Raw genomic sequence first — 27050 nt, 5'->3', positions numbered from 1 at the left:
GAACTGAGTTCAAATCTAGCTTCACAGTTACTTTCTATGTGACCCTGGGCAAGTCACTTAACCACAATCACCTCACAAAAAAGAAAGGAAGAAAGAAAACAAAAAAGGAAGGAAAGAAAGAGCAAAGGAAGAAAGAAAGGAAAGAAGGAAGGAGGGAAGGAAGGAAGAAAGAGAGAGAGAGAGAGAGAGAGAGAGAGAGAGAGAGAGAGAGAGAGAGAGAGAGAGAGAGAGAGAGAGAGAGAGAGAGAGAGAGAGAGAGAGAGAGAGAGAGAGAGAGAGAGAAGGAAATCTAACAAAACAACTGCTAATAACTGAATCTGGGGCCTTTGACAGAAACAGGAAGTTTCAAAGAGATGAGGATTTTGGAAAGAATAAAATGAGTTCAGTTTTTGGACATGTTAAGTTTAAAATGTCTGTGAGACAGATAAGTTGAAGTGTTGGTTGGACAAGTGATGATATGAAACTGTGAGATGGGCTGGATGTATAGATCTAAGAGTCATAAGATGATAGTTAAATCCAGAGTATCTGTTTCTTGTTAAACTTAACATTTAGAGGAAGAAGGGAAGAGGGCTTATAAAAGAGCTTTGGGGAGCCACTACAGTTAGGGGACATGGTATGGATCATGAGTCAACAAAGGGGACTAAAGCATGGTCAGACAGATAGGAGGAAAAGCAGGAGAGGAAAGGGTCATGGAAATCTGGAGAAGGCAGTATATCTAAGAACAGAGAGTAGGTCATCTGTGTCAAATGTGGTTGAGAGTGAAGTAAGTTTCAGACTTAGAAAAGACCATCAGATTTGGGAACCGAGAGAGCATTGTTAACTGTAGAAACAGCAGTTTTGCTTAAGTCAGGGTTGTTGTAAGGCTCAAATAAGATCATGTCTGAAAAGCATTTTGTAAACTTCAAGTTTACAAGTTTACAAAGTTTACAAGTTTACGAAAGTTCAAGTCAAGAGGTCAAGTTATAAAGAGATTTAAATGTTAAATAGAGGAGTCTACTATAGAAATGAGGAAAGCAAAGTGCCCCAGGAGGATTCCTAAAATCGTACAGCTAGTAGAGGCAGAGTTAGGACTGTGACCTTTCCTTCAGAATATAATATAACACAACAATTTCATGTGAAAATGTGTATGAAGTGGCTAATACATTTGACTTCTTGAAAATAATTAGCTGATAATGTTTTTTGATAATAGCATTTTTATGGGAGATTAATGGACCTTGAAGACTTGAGTCTTCATTTATCCAGCGAGTCATTAAACCTTTAAAACAACTCTGGGCTATGTCACGCTTATCACAATTTTAATTTGAAAATAGTTCCAAATGACCCTGACTAGCATTGGCTTGTCTTCTTTCTTTCCCTCAGATTCACTTGTAAACAGAGAAGGCTGCTGTGCTATTTACAGCACACGAGTTCTGATTAGACCTTGATCTTGTTGTCGTTAGAGGTGGTGATGAAAGTTATAATGCAGAATAGCAAGTTTTTTTTTTCCCTCTCTCCCTAAAGTTATTGGGCAGTTTCCAGATCTGTGTCATACTGTATTATAATAGTGTTCACAGAGTGGAAATCCCACTGGGGCCATGTCTGCTTTCTTAGAGCCTTGATCAGCAAGAGGGGAGAGGGATCAAGGGACTAAGACATCACTGGCAAGAACCCAAGTTATAATAAGCAGTTAAGATTCTTCTTGGTTTGTTATCTCATCAGCGTAGGCACACTGAGCTTCAGTGAAGAGAAGAGGGAGTTGATAATCTTCTTGGCTTATGATTGTAACAAAAGTAATATAACACCATCTTATAGACCAATCACGAACAACAACAATTGTAATGAGCACTGGAATTTGCATAGCTCTTTGAAGTTGTAAGTAGAAAATGTACAGTCCTTTTTATTTCTGTCTCCAGCAGGCAGCAGAATACCTGGTGTCTAGTAGATGTTTTATATATCCTTGTTCATTGATAGGTTGGTCTTACCATCTCTCCATGAATTCAGACTAAAATGCATTTGAATAACAACCAAAGGAATTTGTAGCTCGTGCAATTGGAAGAAACATTTACTTGGACAAGTAGAAAAAAAAATCAAGAGAATGATGCCTTGCCACCTGTCATTACACACACCCACACATGCACACCCACCCCCCCACACACATATACACATATGTACACACATATATATACACACATATGTGTGTATATGTGTATATGTATATACATATATAATTAAGATGTCATCATATTCACTTCTTCAGTCTTAAGAGATTGGTGGTTTCTTCCTTTGCTCTTTTCCAAGTTTTTTTTGCCATGCTATATGAACTACCTGTCTGGATAGAACCATGATTTTTTTTTTGACAATGAGCAGTAAAAATTAAAGTCTTCCACTTTAAAGAAGATATTAATTAAGCAATCAGCTTAATATAAAAATATGTTTAAAGATGTGTGATCTTTCTTGAAAATAAGAAGTCAATAAAGGATGACAAATGAGGAAGCTAGTAATGAGCATTGCATCTGTTTGAATAGATAAAACTTTCAATTTCCTATACAGTCAATGTTGTAATTAGAGGACTTTGTCATTGAAGGATGAAACTCAAATGTATTTTCTCTGGAATTGTGTACCTGGTGTTGGATAGGGATAGGGATTGACATATGATTTCACTGGTATGGGGATCTCCATGGATGAAGGAATTCACTTCACCAATACAGGCTGGCACTTTTTCTGTAAATTATAATCTTACAGAATTGCCTACTGCCCTAAGAACATTAAGTGACTTGCCCTGCATCACAGTCAGTATGTGTGACCTCAGATCTCAGAAGTGGAACTCGATCCCAGGTCTTTCTGGTTTGAGTTCAATTCTTTTTTCATTCCACTGAAAAAAATCACAACAACTTTATTTTCGTTTAAGAACTGTACATTTGAAATCAGAGTTGCAAAACATTTATTTAATCATTAATTATGGATACATGATTTTATTAAATATGTCTAATAAACTGACTTTGAAACATTGCACAATTTAGATTCCTGTCTCAGGACATAAGACTTATCTTTGAATAGAGATTTTCAATGTATCATCTCTTTCTCGTAGTCATAGTCCTTATAAAATTATTTATGTGTTGAATGACGTATAATCTGTCAATTAGTTTCCAATTCTTATACTCATTCAAGAGCCATGCTAAAAAATTTTAACCCTTATCTATGATTTCTTCAGTAAGGATAGGGGTGGTGGAGAACCTCGTCATGGAAATTCGCTCCATTGATCAGGTCAGCAACTTATCTGTAATTTGTTGTTTTAGAGAGTTCTCTGGGGCTCTGCGTAGAAAAGTGATTTGGTGAATATCAAATAGTTAATATTTGTTGGAGTCAGGATTTAAACCTAGATCTTCTGTACTTTACAGGACCTTCATTGCTGAAGAAATCATGTGACCAATGTGTTTCTTTTTCTCCCCTTGTTCTTCAGCTATAGACTCATTGGTGGAAATTCCCAATTCACTATCAATCCATCTACAGGACAGATCATCACTACTGCCCTATTGGACAGAGAGATAAAAGAAAACTATACATTGATAGTAGTCTCCAGTGATGGTGGATTCCCAGAACCCCTTTCCAGTTCTACCAGTGTCTCTGTCACCGTGACAGATGTCAATGATAACCCACCAAGATTCCAACATCATCCCTATGTCACCCACATCCCATCACCTACTCCTTCAGGTAATCCATTGATATGACCCAGTCCAATTAGAAAATGGATGATGCTGCTTCAATGTTGTAGTTCATTTAAATTTAGCAAGATTCTGTGTATGCAGATTCAGTGGATTTCAAAATTATTTTAATCCTGTGCAGGAGAGCAATTTTTCATTTAGGCCATATTTTGTGGACAGCTGAGTATTCTCAGATAGTCTTCTAGAAGTTTTGTTTCCCAAAGATCTCCTCTTGCTCCCCTCTGCATCTTTCAAAGAGGCATTGAAACTAGTCATTGAATGGCCTCAGGCTTCTTCATACATAATAAAAGAAAAATGACTTTTTGGAAAATAGGAACATAACTTTTGTCATGTCTAATGTGGAAAATATAGGCTGGCATAATGTAGTCCCTCCATATTAAGAAATATTGTGGTCATTGGAGCTCAGGATAACTAGGCAGAGAAAAGATCCATTATCTTTCCTCAGTACAAAAGGCAGGGTTAAGTTCAAGGAGCCAATGCAATATTTTATTCTCCCTGTGACATTTTACCCCTAAAATGTTCAATTTGTGTAGCATCGATAGTGATTCTTGTCTCTCTTTCGTAGGTTCATTTGTCTTTTCCGTCACTGTCACCGACCCTGATACTGGGCCCAATTCTGAACTCCATTATTCCCTTACTGGCAGGAATTCTGAAAAATTCCACATCGACCCTTTGCGTGGTTCAATTATGGCAGCTGAACTCCTGAATACAGCATTGGAAATGACATTTTTTGTACATGTGAAAGATGGTGGCTTCTCTCCAAAGATGGACTCCACAACAGTGACTGTCCGATTTGGGAATAAGGGTGATTTCCCCAAAATTAGAGCTAAACAACAAACATTTCTGTTCCCTGAAAGCCAACCAGTTGGTACTCTCATCACCACCATTACTGGGTCTTCCTCTAGAGGGGAACCTTTGTCGTATTTTATCGCAAGTGGCAATCTTGGAGGTGCATTCCACATTGACCAGCTGACTGGACAAGTCTCTATCAGTCAACACCTGGACTTTGAAACAGTACAAAAATATGTGGTATGGATAGAGGCCAGGGATGCAGGCTTCCCTCCTTTCTCATCATATGAGAAACTGGCTATAGCAGTGCTAGATGTCAATGACAACTCACCAGTCTTCAAAGATGACCCATTTGTGGCAGAAATATTGGAAAACCTTTCTCCTCGCACAATACTTACTGTTTCTGCAATAGATAAGGACAGTGGACCCAATGGTCAGTTACAGTACAGCATAGTCAATGGTAATACTGAAAATAGCTTCAGTATCCATCACAGCACTGGAGAAATTAGAAGTATCAGGTCTTTGGATAGGGAAAAAGTACCCCAGTATGTACTCACAGTGAGATGTTCAGATAAAGGCACTCCTTCTCAGAGCACCACAGTGACAGTCATCATCAATGTCTTGGATGAAAATGATAATGCGCCAAGGTTCTCTCAAATCTTTACTGCCCCTGTGCCTGAAAATGCTCCCCTTGGTTATACAGTGACTCGAGTCACAACTTCAGATGAAGACATTGGTGTGAATGCTGTTAGCAGGTACTCTATAACAGACACAAGTCTTCCTTTTACCATCAACCCTAACACAGGGGACATCATCATTAGTCGGCCTCTCAACCGGGAAGATACTGATCGTTACAGGATCAGAGTGTCTGCACATGACTCGGGATGGACAGTCAGTACAGATGTTGCTATCTTTGTGACAGATGTCAATGATAATGCCCCTCGGTTCAAGAAGCCATCTTACTACCTGGACTGTCCTGAGCTCACTGAAATTGGTGCCAAAGTTGCTCAGGTCTCTGCAACAGATCCTGATGAAGGATCCAATGGCCAGGTTTTCTATTTCATTAAATCTCAATCTGAATTTTTTAGGATTAATGCCACCACAGGAGAAATTTTTAATAAGCAGCCCTTAAAATATCGAAATGTCACAGGTTCCAGTAATGTAAATATTAATAGACATAGTTTTATTGTGACTTCTTCTGACAGAGGAAATCCTTTTTTGCTAAGTGAGACAACTGTTACAATCAATATCGTAGACAGTAATGATAATGCCCCTCAGTTTCTTAACACTAAATACTTCACACCTGTTACCAAAAATGTAAGAGTTGGGACAAAGCTCATCAAAGTCACTGCCATAGATGATAAAGATTTTGGTATAAATTCTGAAGTTGAATACATCATTTCAAATGAAGGCCCTGTGGAGAAATTCAAGTTGGACAGCACCACAGGGTGGATTTCTGTTGCCTCTTCTCTGAAGTCTGATTTAAATCAAAATTTTTTGATGACAGTCACTGCCAGGGACAAAGGAAACCCTCCACTTTCATCTCAAGCCACAGTTCAAATCGTTGTTACTGAGGAAAACTATCACAGCCCAGAGTTCTCTCAAAGCCGCATGAGTGCAACAGTCCCTGAGAGCCAGAGTGTTGGTTCCATTATCAGAACTGTGTCTGCTCGTGATCGAGATGCGGCAATGAACGGCCTAATCACTTACCATATTTCTTCAGGAAATGAAAATGGTCTTTTTGCAATTAATGCTTCAACAGGTGTATTAACCCTAGCCAAACCCCTAGACTATGAACTACACCAGAAACATGAAATGACAGTTAGTGCTACGGATGGAGGATGGATGGCCCGGACCAGCTACTGTAGTGTCATTATTAATGTCCTTGATGTGAATGACAACTCTCCCGTGTTCATCCCAGAGGAATATTCTCCCACCGTGTTGGAAAACGCTCCCAGTGGGACGACAGTCATGCGCCTCAATGCAACAGATGCTGATTCTGGCAGCAATGCTGTGACTGCATACTCTTTGCAATCTTCAGATAGTGATCTCTTCGTCATTGACCCCAACTCTGGAATCATCACCACTCAAGGATTCCTGGATTATGAAACCAAGCAGAGTTACCATCTTACAGTCAAAGCCTTCAATGTTCCAGATGAAGAGAGGTACAGCTTTGCTACTGTGAACATTCAGCTGAAAGGAGCCAATGAGTATGTACCACGCTTTGTATCTAAACTTTATTATTTTGAAGTCTCTGAGGCAGCATCCAAAGGGACTATTGTTGGAGAAGTGTTTGCCAGTGATCGTGACATGGGAGCTGATGGGGAGGTCCACTACCTGATTTTTGGTACTAGCAGAAAGAAAGGTTTCCAGATTAATTCAAGGACTGGACAGATTTATGTTTCTGGAATTCTCGATCGAGAAAAAGAAGAAAGGATTTCTTTGAAAGTTCTGGCCAAAAATTCTGGGAGTATCCGTGGTGCGGATGTAGATGAAGTAACTGTGAATATCACCATCCTCGACGCCAATGACCCACCTGTTTTTAGCCTGGAAATCTATAATGTACAGATCAGCGAAGGTGTGCCGATAGGAACACATGTGACCTTTGTAAGTGCCTTCGACTCAGACTCTGTGCCCAGCTGGAGCAGGTTTTCCTATTTTATTGGTTCAGGGAATGAAAATGGTGCCTTTTCCATTAATCCCCAAACTGGACAGATTACCGTGACTGCCGAGCTCGATCGAGAAACTCTTCCTGTCTATAACCTGACTGTTTTAGCTGTGGATCTGGGAACTCCTTCAGCTACAGGAAGTGCCTCTTTATTAGTAACCCTGGAAGATATCAATGACAATGGACCCACGTTATTCATCAGGGAAGGTGAGGTCATGGAAAACAAGCGTGCAGGAACTCTGGTGATGACCCTTCAGTCCACAGACCCTGATCTCCCTCCAAATCAAGGTCCTTTTACATATTATTTGCTTAGCACAGGGCCAGCCACCAGCTATTTTAGCCTTAGCACTTCAGGAGTTTTGACTACCACTAGAGAGATTGACAGAGAACAAATTGGTGACTTCTATTTATCGGTGATTACCAGAGACTCTGGAATTCCTCAGATGTCTTCCACAGGGACTGTCCATATCCGAGTCATAGACGAGAATGACAATCCATCTGAACCTAGAACTGTTGAGATCTTTGTTCATTATTTCAGTAATTTGTTCCCAGGTGGGCTTTTAGGCAGTGTAAAGCCTCAAGATCCAGATGTGCTGGATAGTTTTCATTGTTCCCTGACTTCTGGAGTGACGAGTCTCTTTAGCATTCCCAGTGGCACTTGTGACCTGAATTCCCAAGCCAGGTCCACAGATGGTACGTTTGACTTAACCGTCTTGAGTAATGACGGATTGCACAGTGCGGTCAGCAGTAATATCCGGGTCTTCTTTGCTGGTTTTACCAATGCTACTGTGGATAACAGTATTCTCCTCCGCCTCGGTGTGCCAACCGTGAGGGATTTTCTGACCAATCACTTCCTCCATTTCCTACGCATTGCCAGTTCCCAGTTGACAGGTCTTGGGACTGCTGTGCAGCTGTATGGAGCCTATGAGGATAACAACAGGACCTTCCTGTTGGCCGCTGTTAAGAGAAATGCTAACCAATATGTGAATCCAAGTGGTGTGGCCACCTTCTTTGAGAGCATCAAGGAAATACTTCTCCGGCAGAGTGGAGTCAGAGTAGAGTCTGTTGACCATGATCCATGTGTCCATGGCCCTTGTCAGAACGGAGGAAGCTGTCTGAGGAGACTGGCAGTGAGTCCTACCATGAAGAGTCATGAAAGTCTCCCAGTCATCATTGTGACCAATGAGCCTCTCCAGCCTTTCCTTTGTAAGTGTCTGCCAGGATATACCGGGAACTGGTGTGAGACGGACATCGATGAATGCCTGCCATCTCCCTGTCACAATGGTGGCACCTGCCACAATCTGGTAGGAGGCTTCTCTTGCAGTTGCCCAGAAGGATTCACTGGGCGAGCCTGTGAACGAGATATCAATGAATGCTTACCTAACCCATGCAAGAATGGGGCTATCTGTCAGAATTTTCCTGGGAGCTTCAACTGTGTCTGCAAAGCTGGATTTACAGGTAAGGTCATGATTTTCTTCGAGACTGATTTTGAGAATTCAATAACCTTTACACTTGCATAATAGGATGAAGTACTGGAGAAACCTCCATGCTTCCCCTCAAACACAGGCCTACATTGGAGATAACACAGAAAGCATTCTGAGAAAATTATCTCTGAATCCAGAGTCTAAAGTGTTGTGGTGTTTTTAATGCTTTTATTTGTATTATGTAGAAAGTATCAAACTCTCTGAAACTTAGGAAAAAATAACCCTACCTTCCCAGGGCAGAAGGACCCTTGAAGTGGAAGGTAGGATATGATAGTAATAATTAATAATAAGTAATAATAATAAGCTAGTATTATTATAATGCTTTACATTTGGAGAAGGATTTTACATACACTTATTATTATCATTATTTGATCCTTACAACAATCCTGTAAGTTTGGCATAATTACTACTCCCATTTTACAGATAAGGAAAGGTGAGAAAGTTGATGTGACTTGCCTAGGTCTCATAGCTAGCTAGTGTTTGAAGGAGGATTCAGGTTCAAATCTTCCTGATTTCAAGGTCAGCATTGTGTCCACCTAACAACCTCTAGGATATTTGCCCTGATAATCATGATGACCATAGTGATAACTAAAGTAGCACACCTTTATTAATAGATGTTTCAGTTTCATGGTGTGCTTTACTCACTGAAAATTCAGCAGATGCTCTATGATGGACCAACTGTAAGTCCTATTCAACATATTATACATAAGTACATACTTACATATACATACATATATATGGAATACACATATATCAAGAAAATACTTGGTGATTCATATTCTAATGAGAAAGAGAATTATGACATTAGCATGTTTGAAAATTGAGATTTTATTTATGTCATGTAGATCTGTTCAAAAACATGTTTATATTTTAAATAAACTGTCTTATGATAGGAAAGAGGTGTGGAGGAATATCTAGATTACTGTACTAGACATCAGAAAGTTCTGGGTTCAAACCATGCTTCTTGTGCCCATTCACTATGTTAAAAGTCATGTAAGGTCTCTGTGCCTCACACATCCTTCCATCATCTGTCAAATGAAAGAACTGGACTAGATGACCTCCGAGGTCCAACTTGTTTGCTTTGTTATTGTTGCTTAGTCATTGCAGTCATCTCTGACTCTCCATGAGCCCATTTGGGATTTTCTTGGCAAAGATGCTGGAGAGGTTTGCCATTTCTTTCCCCAGTGCATCTGGCAGATGAGGAAACTGAAGCAAACAGCTAAATGACTAGGGGAGGGTCACATAGCTAGTAAGTGCCTGAGGCTACATTTGAACTCAGGTCCTCTGGATTCCTGGACCTGGTGCTCTACCCATTGTACTACCTATCTGCCTTAATTACTGACTTAGTCTCCTAAATCCTAGTCAGATTTCCATTTACATTGAAAGATAGAATTCTCGCACAGGGATCATAGAGCTCTATAGAATTAAGGTTGAATTCCCCACAACAAAGTAAGTCCATGTTCTTCATGTTCTGAACCTAGCACATTAAACCTAGAGCCTAGAACATACAAACTATGGCCCCTTCCAGCCTTACTCCTCTTTCTGTATAGTCAGCAACCAAACCATGCATTTTTACATTTTATAATATTTGTATTGTATTTGAAAATGGAAATAAATAAAGAAATACATTCTTAGCTCTCTGACTGTACAAAAACAGACAGCATTCGGATTTGTCCTTTGGTTCATAGTCTGTTCATCCTTCATTATTTGGGATACTGTTACATTTTTTTTTAAAGAAAATGTACCTGATGGATGTACAATCGGAAAATGAAGATAAGATCCTTGCTTCAGTAAGATGATGTACTTACATTATACTGAAAACATCAAGTGTTATATAATCATGGGCTGTTTGTTATTTTATAGAAAATTTGTGATGTTTGTAAAACTTTGACTTGCCTGGTAGGTGAGGTTGAATCTCAGTCTACATTGTTGGTGTGCTTTCACACTGATGATATCTCAGCATCTGCCTATTTTCATTTGAATGAAAAGGGAGTATTCCAAATGTTCTTCCTGTAGAAGGTTTGAAATAGGGAGGGAAAAAGGAGGAACTAAGAATTCTCATATATGCCTCAAAAAACACAAGGTCAAATGTTAAGTCTGATTAAGGCCCAAAAGAGCTTTACAAGTAGCAAAGGAAACAACCATCTAAATGGTGTTAGGATATTTCAGGAGTGCTGCAATACCTTTTTTCTGCCCTTCTTGGACCAGTGATTTCTATATTGCTTCAGTAGTTCTAAAATTTTTGCAGTTAAAGGTCTGTTATTGATCTTGGTGAAATGTTATCACCCCAAGGAAAACAGCATATAAAGCTTTATCGATTTACTACCTAGTGTGAATTGGGTTTTTTGTAGCCTTTTCTGAGAGCAGGTGTGGGGGAGGGGGTGGGAAGGAGGTGGAGAGCAGAGGGGAAGCAGGGAGATGCCACACAAAATGAAAGAATGAGTGAATGATGAAACAAAAAGCATTTAAGTGCTTACTAGATGCAAAACTAAGGGGACAAAATAGGGGCTCACATCCTAATAGGGAAGATCACATCCATGAATGATGTCTCCTTCAAGTCCTATGGAAAGGCTCAGGGCTCATGTGTCATTGGGGTCCAATGGCAAGCAAATGCTAAGGAATCTTTTTAATATAACTGTACCTAATAAAACTATATTGTTTTCTGTTGTTGATCTGTTTGGCAGTGCCAAGAACGTTGGTGCCAAGAAGTTACTTATCTAGGTCTACATTAGTTAGGGTAGCAGTGTCTTGGGGAGCAGACCAAAAAGATAGAAAGAAGAGACCAAGGGTGCCAGATTCAATTAGATTCAACAGTCATTTGTTAAGTACATATTATGTGCTATTAAGCCATCAATCAAAATGATTGTACTTTATATAACACTTCAAAATTTTTGAAGCATTTTGTATGTTTTATATCATTTGTTGAAAAAATATTATTAAATATTTCCTACAGTTAGATTCTGGGGAAATAGACAAAATAGACACCTTCCCTTAAGGAGGTGACAGGCAATATGTACATATTTGTCTGTACTTGAACACATGTAAGATAAATGTAAGGTAATCTCCCAAGGGAGTCATCAATAACTGGGCAAGCGAGAAAGACTTCAGATAGAAGATAATGCTAGAAAGAAACCTAGGAAAAAATAAGGTTTCTAAGAGGTAGAGATGAGGAGGGAGAGACTTTCAGGGGTGGGTGGGGAGGTGCTTATGGGGAGGGGTGGAGATAACAAATCCATATTCTTGGGTCCTGACTATGAAAACCCTAATCTCTAAGAGGAGAGGAGGGAATATATGTAAATACTAAGCTAGAAACCATTTGGTGAGAAAGGCCAGAGGAGAGCTATGAATAAACTACCATCAAATAGCCAGAGAGGGCATAATTATTTCTAGCCAGGGGAAATATAGGACATTTTCCAGGAGTCAATGACATTGCAATTGAGCCTCTAGGACAGCCAGGGTTTCAGAAGGCAGGTGTAGAGGATTGGGATCCTAGGTGGAGAGGGACATTCCAGTCGGTAGAGTCAGGATAGAACTTTAGAAAAGTTTCCCAAACCAGAGCCTCTCTAGTTTCAGAATTTTCCCTGGAGGCAGATTTCTTCACACTCTTAACTATGGCTAGTTGGGTGGTTTCTCTTTAGAGATGAGAGAGAGAGAGAGAGAGAGAGAGAGAGAGAGAGAGAGAGAGAGAGAGACACAGAGACAGAGAGAGAGAGATAGAGAGAGAGACAGAGACAGAGACAGAGACACAGAGACAGAGACACAGAGACAGAGAGACAGACAGAGAGACAGAGAGACAGACATAGAGAGAGACAGAGACAGAAAGAGACAGAGAGAGAGACAGAGACAGAGAGAGAGACAGAGACAGAGACAGAGAGAATTCCTGTATAAGTATAGGAGTCATAGTGGATAGTGCCAGGCTTGGAGTCAGGAACACCTGAGTTCAAATCTGACCTCAGTTACTTACTAGCTTTGTGACCCTGGGTGAGTCATTTAACCCCGATTGTCTTCCAAAAAACAGGAAGAAAACCCAGATGGGGTCACAAAGAGTAGGGCACGATTGAAATGACTGAACAATAATATGTTTGTACACCCAATACCATGCTCAGTGCCAAGTACTCTCAACAATTAAGGTGTTTTAATTGAATAATATTGAATGGAATAGAATTGGAATGGATTTCACTTGGATGTACATGCTACAATCTTTTAAAAAGTTGATTTTTTCCTAATTGAATCAAGTATATCTTAGTCAGCATTGACCCTAAGAAGTAACACGAAAAAAGTTCAGGAGGAAGGGAGTTATTGTAGGGAGAACATTCACTCTGGAGTCAAAGGACTTGATTTTCAGTCCCAACGCTGATACTTTCTTTCAGTTGTTTAATCTTTCTGGGCCTCAGTTCCCTCATCTGTAAAATGAGAGGATAGGACCACCTGGCTTCTTAGATCCCTTCCTGTTCCAGATGCATGGTCCTATTAATATTCAGAGACATGGGATGTATGTGGTGCAGAGCTGTTAATTCATACACTCAGAAATGTATTGTTATGAATTTCTTTATATGTCTGTTGCAATGTTTTTAGTGGAATTCCTGAAGGGACATTTAAGTCATTCTTTCAAGTCATTCTCAGCTGGAGAAGCTTGACTCAGGAAGACTGAGTGAATAAGATGCAACATCTTGAAATAATTTCCTGAACCCCATAGATAATTCATACTTACACATGTGTATACTCCTCATACCATGAAGCTGAAAAACCACTAATGTTACATAGGTTTGATTTCAGTGAGAATGGGCTAAATTATTGGATCCTAGTGAGTTGGGGGTTCCAAATAGCCTGTATGTACAGAAAGATGTTCCTGTTTACCTTGCACAAAGCAAAAAACTTTAACTGTATTCTATCAGGGCCTTGGAGTCAACTACAGTGTTGTTTGAATTTTGTCAGAGAATTATTTTTGTTAATTTGTTTTTGTCTAGACCTGCGAATTTGGTGGTTGAGGGAACTCCCAGTGTAGAAATCTAAGCATTTTATCCATGAATTTCAAGCTCTGTTAAAATCATAAAATAATAGAATTAAAGCTTAAATGGTACCTCCAAGGCCATGTAGTCCAGTCTCTCTATTTTGCAGGGAGGGAGCTATATGACTAGAGGTTAAATAACTTGCCCAAGGTCACATAGGTGTTTAAGTGATGAGATGGAATTTAAAGCCAGATCCTAAGACTATAAACTATCTGCTTTTTCCATGACCTCACCCACCCTCCATTTTACAGTCTGGACCTATGTAAGACAAATATTTCTCAACTTTTTGTTTGAAATGATTATTTGTGCCACTCCCAGACTTTAATGTCTACAACAGAGCTGTAGGAGAAGTGAAGTTTCCCTAGAGTTAGAAGAGAGTGAGAGGCTGAGATACAGTAGTTGATGTGGAAAGGAGTCTGAATTGGGATTTCCAGGAGTGAAGTTCTAACCCCACGTCTGCTCCATGCTTACTCTCTGAGTCTCTTTCTCTGATCTGTAAAACAAGGAGCCTGCATTTTTCACATTCATTGAAGTCCCAGATCAGATGAATCTTCCTCTTTGATAACTAATTAGTAACTAGAGGTCTGTGAATGTTGTTAGGAAGCAATTCACTGACATTCACGCAGAAGAATTGTGCCCAGATCATACTTTTTTAGGAGACTGAATTAAAGTTGAATTCTATCATCACAACCAACAGCTAGGTGGCATCGTTGATAGAGCACCAGACCTGGAGATAGGAAGACTTATTTTCCTGAGTTTAAATCCAGCCTCAGACACTTTCTAGCTGTGTGACCCTGGGCAAGTCACTTAACCCTGTTTACCTCAGTTTCCTCATCAATAAAATGAGCTAGAGAAGGAAATGGCAAACCACTCTAGTGTCTTTTCCAAGCAAACCCCAAATAGCATCATGAAGATTTGGACACAATTTGAAAATAACTGAATAGCAACATAAAAAACAAACTCTAATCACAAAGAAAGTAGACTTGATTTGGCTATTAGAATACTTCTAGTGATTTTTTCATAAATATTTTTTTTCACTAACATACTGTTCATTTTACATAGAGCTTTGCCCATGATAGGCTCTCAGTGTTTACTATACCAGTTCTCTTCTTCTAAGGACAGTGTCAAAATAAGAAACTATAATATATGGATTTTCTTAGGGGATGGAAAATGTCCCAAACCAAATATTCCTAAAAGATTTGATTCCTACTTTGTCTGAAAGATTGTTTTCGTATGGTTGACGGGCAACTTTGACATTTCAAAGCTGAGTTTTGATCTGCTGTGATGCAGTTTATTTTGAAAGGGAAATTTGATTCTCTTTAGGCAACTTGAGACAGGTGAAAAAAATAATTTCCAGCTTTTCAGAATTTCACAAGAATGCAGGTGATCCCATGGGCCTGAAGAGGGACCTGAGGAAAGATGCCCCTCCTACAATTCGTGACTCAGAAGTGTATGGGTCACAACAAAACATTAGCCAAAATAGACCTGTCCAGGTCTTAGATGGAATCCAAAAAATAAAGATATGGCATATCATTTAATGAGAGAGGCAGTGCATTTAGGGCTCAGTGTGGGACAAGCAATAGGGTCCAATCTCACTTCTGTCTTTTACTACCTTTATGACTTTCAGTGATTCTCTTAATCTTTTCAAGTCTCAGTTTCCTCATCCGTAAAACAGAAATAAAAATAATAATATTTACCTCACAGGATTATTGTGAAATCCAAATGAGGAAATATATGTATATATGCATGTGTATATGTGCATATATACACACATATGTATCCACATATGTATCCACACATACATGTATAGACATACACACATCTATGAGTATATACATGCTGTGTGTCAGTTATTATTAATAATAGAGTAGGTAACAGTAATAATGATAACAATATTCATCATAACCATAGGCTTCATGGAACCAAATTATTCACATGCACACATGTGTACATATACACACATATATGCATATACACGCATCATATACATATGTGTGTATATACGCACATCCATATATGTATATACATGTGTATGTGTATATGCATATGCATATATGTGTATATGTATGTGTATAATATCATCCATAGGGTTAAGTTTTCCAAAGGCATGACTTGTCTTATAAAAGGTACAATGTATAAAGGTCCCATTTCTGTACTGGATTTCCCCTAACAGAGTTTTTCCACAGTCTTGCTTAACCTCTCCCATTCACTTTTGCACATCTGGATATGTTTTAGGTGTGGTATTAGGAGTAGGGCCAGGGGATTATTACCATATAAAGAATTTTTCCTCTGTACTAAAGTAAGCCCTGAAATTTCAGAGAAGGGGGCAGTTGGCTGTTCATCACTTTTGCATTACTTGACAATGAATGTGGATTTCTTTTTTTTCCAAACATAAAAAAGATATCTACATTCTTTACATAGTAATCTACCTCAGTAACTCAGTTGACTTTGCTGGGGATGCTTGGATGGGATGGAGGTAAGGGTGGGGGAGTTTTGCCAAATATTATTTTTTTCTTTTCTATAAGCATTTCCCCATTTTGTCCTAGGTACAGGTCACTATTCTAGGAATTGCATAAGATATACAAAGACAAAGGAAGACATGGCTCCTTCCTCATATAATTTAGAATCTACATGGGAGGATAAGGCAAACATATAATTTAATTTAACATATCTTATGTTTCCCCAGTGACAGTCATGGTACAAAATCCAAATGGGGGGAAAACACACATATAACAAAGTCCTACCCTCACAGAGCTTGCATACAAGTAGGGAAGATACAGTATTTAAACAGATAAATAAACACATCACAAATAAGAAGGCAGAACAAACACTTTTTGCCTTAGGGGTCAGGCATGCTTCCTACAGGCCTATAATTTAAGCCATGACAGAGGCTAAAGACTGTAAGAGACACAGTTGATGAGGCGAAGGATACAGCCTCTGTGAATAGATGGAGGCAGAATCAAGAAAATACCTAAGTGATCAGTTTTGCTTTTCCGCAGAGCCCACATTTCATATCTCACCTCCCTGTAACAATAACGACAACTTGCATTTATAAATTGATTTAAGGTCTGCAAAAAGAGCTCCATGAAATTTGGATAGGTTTTCTCATACAGCAACCCTGGGAGGTAGGTGCTATCATTATCCCCATTTTACAGGAGAGAGAACTGAGGGAGAAAGAGGGCAAATGACTTGCCTGAGGTCACATAGATAGTAGGTGTCTGAGGCCAGATTTGAATTTGCTACCATAGGAACTAAAAGTGCTAAAGTAAATAGTTGATATTGATTCCATAGAGGACCTCAGGTGGCACAGTCATTTGAAAAGAATAAAAAGAAATCTCAAAGATGCCTATAGAATTCTTGGAATTACCATGCACCTGTAATATATTTTAATACTTAGATTCTTTGAAAGTCTTGCATACTCTTTCCAATATTGCCAGATTGTGAATAGTCAATGCCTTTTCAACTACTGTGTCTCTTGCCCATGTCATCACAAAAAATCACTTGACTAGACTAAAAATCTAAAGTTATAGGAAATAGATGAGGTGGGCCTGGTAGATTTAGAGTTGGAAGGGACTTTCAAGGTCATATTCCAACCTCTCATTTTACAGATAAAGGCATAGAGGCACAGAGAAGGTAAAAGGATTTACCCAAGGATACACAGTTAATAAACGTTTGTGATCACATTGACTCATTGTGACTCTTTGCCTTACATCCTGTCTACTGGCAAGGAGAAGCAACAGGTCTGATAGGTAGCATTATGCCATTAGTATATTCACAGAGTTCTAGCTTGGCAGCCAATGAAAAGTGTCCTCATAGCTGATAGGAAGCCTCCAGAGAACATATGCACCTGATCCAAGATGGAGAGGTGGAAATGGGAAGTAACCTGCATTAGACGTTCCTAAAGGCACTTTTCTTATTCCTCCATCTCATCGTAGTCACTTAAATGCATGTTTTATCCCCTCAAGCCATTTTCCACACTCCACATCCAGTTGAATCTTGAGCCATTCAGATTTCTTCAGCATCTCTGGTGTGCTGAGATCTCAAATTCCCTTAGCTCGTCTGCTCCCTGTCACAGAGATGGAACATATGTCAATGAGACAAATTGATGGATGTGAAAGCAATGAGATCCCCTTGTTTTTCTCTACTTCCAAATAGCTTCCCCAGTTAACATATGTTCCCTGCAAAGGGCTTCTTGAGTTCAAAGGACAGAACCAATGCTATCCACATACTTTAAAGCCTCAGGTCACCGATAGTTATTGTTAATTGACTGGCGGGTCTAATTAAGTGAATGATCTGAGGATTTTGTTTCACAAGGCAGCAACAAATTAGATTGTGTGGCCAAGAGTTATGTCAGGCTAATCCCAGCTTCCACAGCCTCTGAAACTCCTGACGTCATTAGCCCACAAAGCCAAATAATGCTAAATATAGTCTGTCTTCCTGTGGAGTCATTCAATAAAACATTATGGCATATGATGGTTTGCTTAGTGAATATTATGGTAATGTGAAAAGAGAATGTGTAACTTTTTTTTTTAAGTCTGAGCAAACCTAGTAAAAGAATACAAGATCTTTTTTTTAATGCTAAATCACCTCTTAGATTGTTTTTTAATAGGAAAAATATTTTTAATTTGAAAAAAAAAACAAAAACCTCATGTTTCTAAATTAAAATAACTCTTTAGAATTATGTTCAGCATAAATTTCTTTTGGATATCCATAGGAGTCATCCCATTTGATTATAATAAAAATTTAAAAATAGATAATGTGGCAGCTAGGTGGCAAAGTGGATGTAATGTTGGACTTGGAATCTGGAAGTCCTGAGTTCAAATCCTACCTCATCATGATCCTAGACAAGTTGCCTAATTTCTTTCTGCCTCAGTTTCGTTATCTATAAAGCAGAGATAAAAGCAGCACCTACCTCCCAGGGTTGTTGTGAGAATCAGATGAGATAATGTATGTACAGTGCTTTGCAAACCTTAAAACTCCATATGAAAAATAGTTAACATTTATTACCACTTATTATGAACCAGGCACCGTGCTGAGGTCTTTACAAACATGCTCTTCTCCTGGTCCAGTGATCTATCCACTTGTGTTGCTGAGATGATTGCCATCTTTGATATAATTGCTATATTTTTTGCTGTTGTCACTGCTAAATCAGTTGCTTGTGTGAAATTGGGCATTATCATCCTACATACCACACTGGTCACTACTATACAAAGCATTTTTAGAGTTATGACAATTGCCTAAATGAGATTTTGTTTTGTAAAGCAATATGAGTCAAAATAAGAATACTATTAAAAAATAAGGATGATGATTTTCATCATAATATCACCCTTGTACACATTATGGTTTGGAAAACACCTAATTTAGCTCATTGATCACCCAAACCACCTTGTGAACAATTTTGCAAATGGAGAAACTGAGACTCAGGTTAAGTTACATTTCCAGGGTCACACAGCTAGAAAATATCTGAGATTGGATTCGGATACTGCTTTTTTCTGACTTCAAGTTCATCATTCGATTCCATATTCCATATCATCATTGTCATCGTCGTTGTCATCATCATCATCAACAGCAATATCCCTATCCCCCTTCTTTTTATATCTTACTTTAAGGTTACAATGCACTTTACATGTATTATCTTATTTCACAACAACTCTATGAAGTGGATGCTATTATTAACTCCATTTTACAGATGAGGGAACTGAGGCTCAGTGGTTAGGTGACTTCCCTAGGGTTACACATATTGGGGAGGAGCTAAGGCAGGTTCAGACTCAGGTCTTCCGGACTCCATGCCTTCTATCCACCACATTTTTAGTCTTTTATTTTTCAATTACGTCCAACTCTTTGTGACCTCATTTGGGGTTTTCTTAACAAAGATGCTGAAGTAGTTCGCCATTTCCTTCTCTAGCTCATTTTATGGGTGAAGAACTTGAGGAAAGCAAACAGAGTTAAGTGACATGCCCAGGGTCACACAGCTAGTAAGTGTCTAAGGCCAGATTTGAATTCAGGAAGATAAGTCTTCCTTATTCTAAACCCAGTGCTGTATTGGTACCCAGTTGTGCCAATGAGGCAGAAAATAATACAAGTGTATTTTTAATCAAGAAGTTAATTACAGGATGTAGAAATTGTAACTCACTGGTTCATTACTACTCATTGACTCAGAAATCTGGAGGTGGAAATGACCATAGCTTCCTAAAAGATAAAACTGGTCACAGGAGCGTTAAATGATTTAGCCAAGGTCACATGAGTAGTAAATAGCAATTGCTTTCTTCTATCACTATCTGAAGTTAAATACTATTTGAAATAAAGATGCAGTGGCTCAGCCCCTATGAATATCCAAAGGAAATTTGTGCTGTGAGTTATTCTTTAGGAAAATTGACATTTAGTTTTTGTTTTGTTTTGTTTTGGGTTTTCTTGTTGTTTTTTCCTCTAACAAGGAAGGGTTTTTGTTTATTTTCAAATTAAAAATATTTTCCCCAGTTTTGTATATTTGTATGAGTTGGTGGATGTTGCAACTAGAGTATTAGCAGATGACATGAGATATTAGCAGTGATAATAAAGACATGCAGGAGATGCCTGATGGGAAAATGGGATGGTGTCTTTGTGTAGCCAGAGCATGAAAAAACAGACATACAGCTGCAACCTTGCATTTATAACCACAGAATGTTAAGAGATCTAGGGGAAGGCCTCAGCACGGAGGAGCCCAGAATGAAAAGGGACAGACAGGCTTTGATTGACATCCATGAAAAAAAGGCCCACATTGATGAGATCACTAATCCACTGAATGATTGTAGCTCTTGGAGTCTCCTTGGTACTAGAGACAACAGGTCATGGGATTTAGGGCTCCCTCAAATGACCTCCTGTCATTTCATCTCTCTCTATGCTTCTCTCCTCCTAAGTCTAGTCTTTGTTCTCACCTTGACCTCCAATCTCTCCATCCCTCAGTAATCTCCCAGGTCATTGACGCTACTCTGATTTTACTTTCTTCCATTCCAATTTCCACCTTGTAATTAGTCAGCTTCATGGTACAGTCTCCCCTATTTTGCTGAGGATATAAAGGCTATTCTGATGAATGGATGAATGGACATATATTAAGCACTTATTATGTGCTTAATATGCGCTATATGCAAAGTGCCATGTTAAAGAAACACTGGGAACACAACCAGATAAGCAAGACAGTTTCTTTTCTGCAGGAGCTCACATTCCCTAAGGAAGAGGCAACACTTATAGGAGGTTTTGACTGTAAGTCAGAAGGTACTTAGGGTGCAGTGGCAAAGCAGGTCATTATGCATCCTTTTTATTGGCTCTTCCACTGATAAAAAATAAACATAGATCTTTCTGATGTTGAACCATAGAACAATGCCAAGGAATTTGGTGGATAGAGCTTTCTTTTCTGGATCTTCAGTTGCTGTGGCTGGCTGAGGAGTTGGGGACTGTCACACCTGTGGAGAAAAGCTACCAGGTTACATCTCCATATGGCTTTATTCCGCGGATGATGGCTAGAAGGACGGGGACCCTAACCCTAACCTTAAGATGAAAGTAGAATTGTTGATGTAGATGAAGTTGCTGTTCTCAGCGCTCAGCTTAAGATCCTAAATTGTCTTCATCTAGGTCAGAAGAAGTGGATAGAGGAGTGATAGATTAGTTTGTTGGTTCAGCCAAGTTAGTTTATCTTTTCAGTAGTTTTAGAGTCGGTTGGGATGACTCCCATGTATCATTCCGTGAGGTATAGGATTGGAAGCAGGATCAGTGGTCTGGGGGACATTGTTCTTCTCATGTTTTTTGGGCAAGCTGGTCTTTAACGGCAATATGCAATCATTTGATGATGATGGTGTAGACATAAAGACTTTTCTAATAAGGGTTGCTTCTGGGGTCATTGTAAACATTTCACTATTATCATATTTTTTTAAGGTCCTTAAGATGGGCTTAATGTGTTTTAATACCTTCATTTCTTTATCATTCTACTTCTTTTCAAAAGTTTATCACTTCCATTGATGTTTGTGTTTATTTATCATTTCAATTTATTAATGTTTGACCTCTATCCTTTCAACCATCCTGTTGTAAGACTGAAAAGAGTATGCTGCTTCAGGCCTACAGAAATTTCTATTTTCCACAGACCTTTATACTCCAAATTTTGGATGATTTTAAGTGAAATATTGAACATATTTATTCTTGTAAATTGTAAACGAATTTCAGTGATGACAATGGTTTTATTGATGTCATAGAACCTGTGTACTCCACTGTATCCACAAAAAGTCAAGAGATATAGACTGAGGTACCCCAAATTTTGGATAGATGCTCTATGGTAGATTTACAGGTCTCCATGGATGAGAGTCATATAAGACAGGTAGAAATTCATAGAAGGGCTGAAACTCATGCTACTAGAGTGAATACCTATATCACCATTAGAATGTAATCACTTTGAGAATAGAGATTGCTTCATTCTTTGTCTTTGAATCTCCAACGCTTATCAAGGTGTGTGGAACAGAAAAAGTATAAAACTAATGCTTGTTAATCAATCGATTTGTCAGTGCTATAGTAATTCACAGAAATTCTTAAACATGTGGTTTTCATGATGTAACGGAAACAATCAAGAGGAGCAATTTAAAACAGAAAGGAGGTATACAGATGTGGTCCAGTTGTCTGTTTACTAAGACCATGTTATCAGTCAATGGGTATAGTTTTGTCCACTTCTCTGGTATGACACAGTTAAGATGAATTGGATCATAGATCTGAGATCTAGACCTTGGAAGAACCTCAGAGTCTACCTAATTCAACCCTTCTTATTTTTTGCCGTTGTTCAATCACATCTGACTCTTCATGGCCCCATTTGGGGGTTTTCTTGCCAAAGAAAGATGTTGGAGTGATTTGCTGTTTCCATCTTCAGTTCATTTTACAGATGAGGAAATTGAAGCAATTAGGGTTAAGTGACTTGCCCAGAGTCACAGAGTTAATAACCGTCTGAAAACAGATTTGAAGGAAGGAAGATGAGTTGTCCTGACCTCAGATCTGGCACTCTATGCATTGTTTCACCTAGCTGCTTCTCTCCTCATTTTATGACGAAGAAATTAAATCTCAGGGATATTGAGTGACTTTCCCAAGTAATATGACAGAGTCAAGATTTAAGCCTACGTTGTCTAATTCTAAATCCGGTGTGTTTTCCACTGTGCCGTGATGCCTCAAGTAAATATCCTGACCAATGTTTTCCATTGTTATCACAGAACACAGGACAATCTTACTTCTTATGAATAAAGTCATCCTGGAACTATAAACAAATACGGTCCCTTCCCATTTGTTAATCATTAGAAAGTCCAGAAAGCTATATTTCTATTTTATCTTTTTGATCAAGTAAACACTGAGATCCATTGGCATTGGAATTTGAATGATTGTCACTGTAGTATTTAAAAATTTCATAATTGATCTCTATTCATCAACCAGAAATTCTAGCCCTGTACTACTTTGAGTGTATTCATACATTAAAAAATACTTTTCAATTGTTAATCATTACTATGACTTACATCAGAACAGAAATCATGGAGAAGTTGCCTTATTTTGATGAGATTTTGTCCATTGCCATCCCACAGTAGGAGATGACAGTCTCCCCAGTACAGGATTATAAAGACAAATTAACCTCATTAACATCATGTAAATTATATATACATATATCTTTATAGATATACACACATATATCAATATAGGTAGATAGATAGATGATAAATATATATTGATATAGAAGCATTTAGATAGCACAATGGATAGAAGGCTGGCCTAGAATCAAGAAGTTCTGAGTTCAAATCTGGCATCTAATATTTACTGGCAATGTGGGCAAGTGGGGAAGTTGCTTAAATGCTTTCTGCCTCGGTGTCCTCAGTTGGGGATAATATAATACCTACCTCCCAGAGTTTTGTGAACATTAAACATGATGATATTTGTAAAGTGCTTGGTATAATACCTGTCACATAGTAGGTACTTAATTTATCCTTGCTTTCATATATAATATGTATATCCTTATGTATACGTATGTATACAAGCCAACCCACATATATGTACATATGCGCAAATACACATACATATATGTTTGTATATATAAATGTAAACATATATGCATATATATGAACACATACACATTTATGATTGTATGTATATAAATGTTTATGAGCTTCTTAATTGGTAATCACTTTGTATGAGGAATCTTTGATGGCTTGTACTATAAGCCCTAAAGTATTTTTTCTGCCCTTCCTTTAAACTTTTCCATCCTGTTTGCTATTTCTTTGTGTGATGAAGATATTGAGGTAGTTGAAATTCAGAGTTCCCCAACTTTGTTTTCTCAAAAGAGGGTATCAGACACTTCAAAGTATACCTGTCTTGTTGGATTGTTTTTTACCTCCAAGATTTCCATCGCCATAAATTGTATTATCCTTTTACTCATGGATAATTACAAGTTCACTAAGGATTGAGATGTCTGCTGATGTGCAGCAGGCAGAGTCAAAGTTTCATAAACAAATTAATAATAGTCACCGCTTTTGACAGCAGAACATAGGAATGTTGATTTAGAGTTAGAAAGCACTTTAGAAGACATTTACCACTTCATTAAACAGATAAGGAAACTGAGATTCAATGTTCAGTGACATGTTCATGATCTCACAGCTAATAAGGATCAAAGGTGGAATTTGAACACAGGTCTCCTTGAGTGTAGTCCAGTACTTGATTCATTATAGTACATGTTGAGCACTAAATCCCTGGGCAATTCAAGCCCTCTTTATGAACTGAGCTAATTAGCCAAAGTGATAATAACACCAGAAATTCTAAAAAGTGATCTTTCTAAATCTAGAATCCAAATGATCTATTTGAACTGTTTTGACTTAAAGAAATGCTTTCTGGCCTCTACATCTTATAATCATTGTAGCTTAAGTATTTATAGTGTAGGAGTGCATTTTTTAAAACTTACATTCTCATTTTATAGATTTTTTAAAAAATGAGACTTTTCAAGAATAAGTGATAGCTATTAAGATGAAACTGGGACTTGAATCCTAGTTTCCTAAGTCGTTTACCCCTCCTTAGGAAAAAAAACAAAAACAAACAAACAACACAAAAAACTGCATTTCTACATTCAAAAAAAAGAACTGCATTAGGTGCACATTATGTTTGGTATCTTGGGGCTCCCAAGCATGTAAAGTTGACATTAACCTCTCTTTATATTGTGTATTCAAATGAAAAGTAATCCACCCCCTGGCTAGGAGACGTAATTCAAACAAGGTGAATTACTCTGAAGGGGGAGAAAGTTTGTAAAATGAGTCACTTGGCACCATGTTTAATTTCAGGTCCAAATGTAAACAAACATGGGTTCCTCGGGCCAATCAGCATTCTCGCTCATCTGACTGCAGCAGGATACATGTGTTCTTAATCTACAAGCTGCGAGATCTCGTAGAGAGAAAGAAAAAAAAAAAAGACTGCCCGAGGAGTGTTGTTTTTTCAGACTTCTCCAAACTCACCAGTGCAATTAAAGTAAATGGAAACATTTCTAAGAAAGGAGTTGAACTGAGTCTTTAATGATTTTTGTCTATGGGTACAGAGCAAATGGATTTGTCTTTCCTCAAGCCAGATAAAAATTGCCCAACCTCCAAAATCAGCAATTAGAGCTATTTTCTGTGCCAAATATAATGAACAAATAGCAATAAATTTGCACTTTCTTTTTTTAAATGAACCATCTCAACTGACCTGTGTCAGACTTTTAAGCTTCTTGCAAACACCTTTTCCCAGTAATAATTCATGTTCCAGTAATGTGGAACTCCAATGTGTTTAGGCTTTGCTTCACAGGGTTGCAACATTGAAGGCCACCTTTGGAGGCCACCTTTGGAGGCCATCTAGTCTAACTGTGTCCTCGAAGCAGCCCCTTCACATCACACTCAACACATGCAGCAGTCATGCAGGCTTTCCTTGGTCTACTATTTCCATTTTTACACAAAATTAATTGACAAGGAGTATTTCTGTTTTTTTTTCTCTATTTAGTTTACTTATTTGTGACATACAAACATGACTCCGAGTTCAGTCCTCTAGATCAAAAAGAAACAAGACTATTTCTATGTAAAAGGGTGAAGGGGGTTTATGTAAGGGGGAATGTATAAGGCATATGGTTGTAGATGTCTTCCAACATCATGTGTGTGTGTGTGTATGTGTTTGTCCTTCGTTGCCAAAGAAGACCATGCCATCAAAGAAATGATGACATGACTTGCACTTGACTTTGTTTTGAGTGAGGGAGGGCTGTGCAGGTCACTAGTCTCACCTCTCCTCCAGAGCCATCTGAATCCAGTGATCAGATATTCATCAGGATGACTGGAGATGACCCAGGATGAGGCAACTGGGGTTAAGTGACTTGCCCAAGGTCACATAACTAGTGAGTGTCAAGTGTTTGAGGTGAGATGCGAACTCAGGTCCTCCTGACTCCTGCATTGGTGCTCTATCCACTGCACCACCTAGCTGCATCAGACAAGCTACATCAGGGAAGTTTAGAAGCCCAAAGCAGATAAATAGATGCACAGCTAGACCAATCTATACATAAATAGATAGATAGATAGACAGAAAATGAACATATGGATAGATGATTGATTAGTTAACAGACAGAGTGTTCGGTGGGTGCTTACTATATTCCAGGTTCTGTGCGAAGTATGGATTGATGTGACGAAAGTATGCTAGGACACAACCTGATAACCCCCTCTCCAATGTCCTTACAGGTTCTTTTCCTTGTTAAGTCACTCCAAGTTTCATAGTACCAGTCTAAGATATGAATATGTTCAAGTTTAGACAAAATGTGGAAATTTTCTGTTATTGACTCTCCTCCAGTCCAGTCTGAATTGGGTAAAATCTCATTTCCTTTGGATTAGATTCCCCTCTTTTCCTACCCAATCACACAATGATAGACAAGAGTCATTGTTAAGGTTTGAACAATTTAAGGTAAAGGTTTTGAATATTTTACTAGCATAAGCACAGAAATAAGCCATAAAAAGGAATACAAATTTTAGCTGCAAGTAGTGAGGATCTGAGCAGGTTGGGGAATGGAAGGCAACTTGATTTCCCTCTCACTCTCACCTCTCTCTCATGCTCCAAATCACAGGAAGTAAAATGATCAGAGAGATAAAGGGGATGGTGATGTCCCTGGGGTAGGGCTCCAAGAAATGTGAATGGAAAGCCAAGTGGCTATGGACAAGATTCCTGGCAACCATTTGTGTGTATTTTGGTCTAGTCTTCTGACAGGTCTAGGTCCACCCCCATCTTGCTGATGTTGGATCAGAATATCGCCAATCCTGCCTCATACATTTGCGAATGTGTGACCATGGGCAAATTACATTCTCCGTCCTAAGATTCAGGTTTTCTTTCCTTCTTCTATAAAAGAGTGGGGAGTGGA

The 27050-nt window shown here is 38.6% G+C and overlaps 1 protein-coding gene across 3 annotated transcripts in view; it reads left to right on the top strand.

The window, feature by feature from the left end:
- FAT4 (FAT atypical cadherin 4) overlaps positions 1–27050 on the top strand; it is a 228630-nt gene that overhangs the window by 155351 nt on the left and 46229 nt on the right. For all 3 annotated transcript variants that reach the window (XM_072624971.1, XM_072624970.1, XM_072624972.1), the window contains exons 8-9: positions 3440–3690; positions 4267–8616. In XM_072624971.1, the coding sequence (XP_072481072.1) occupies positions 3440–3690; positions 4267–8616 (4601 nt within the window). The remainder of the gene's footprint in view (positions 1–3439; positions 3691–4266; positions 8617–27050) is intronic.

This window comes from Notamacropus eugenii, chromosome 7, assembly GCF_028372415.1.
Source record: "Notamacropus eugenii isolate mMacEug1 chromosome 7, mMacEug1.pri_v2, whole genome shotgun sequence".
Classification (NCBI taxonomy): Eukaryota; Metazoa; Chordata; class Mammalia; order Diprotodontia; family Macropodidae; genus Notamacropus; species Notamacropus eugenii.
The sequence above is the reverse complement of the archived record's forward strand: the minus strand, read 5'-3'. Positions and strand labels throughout refer to the sequence as shown.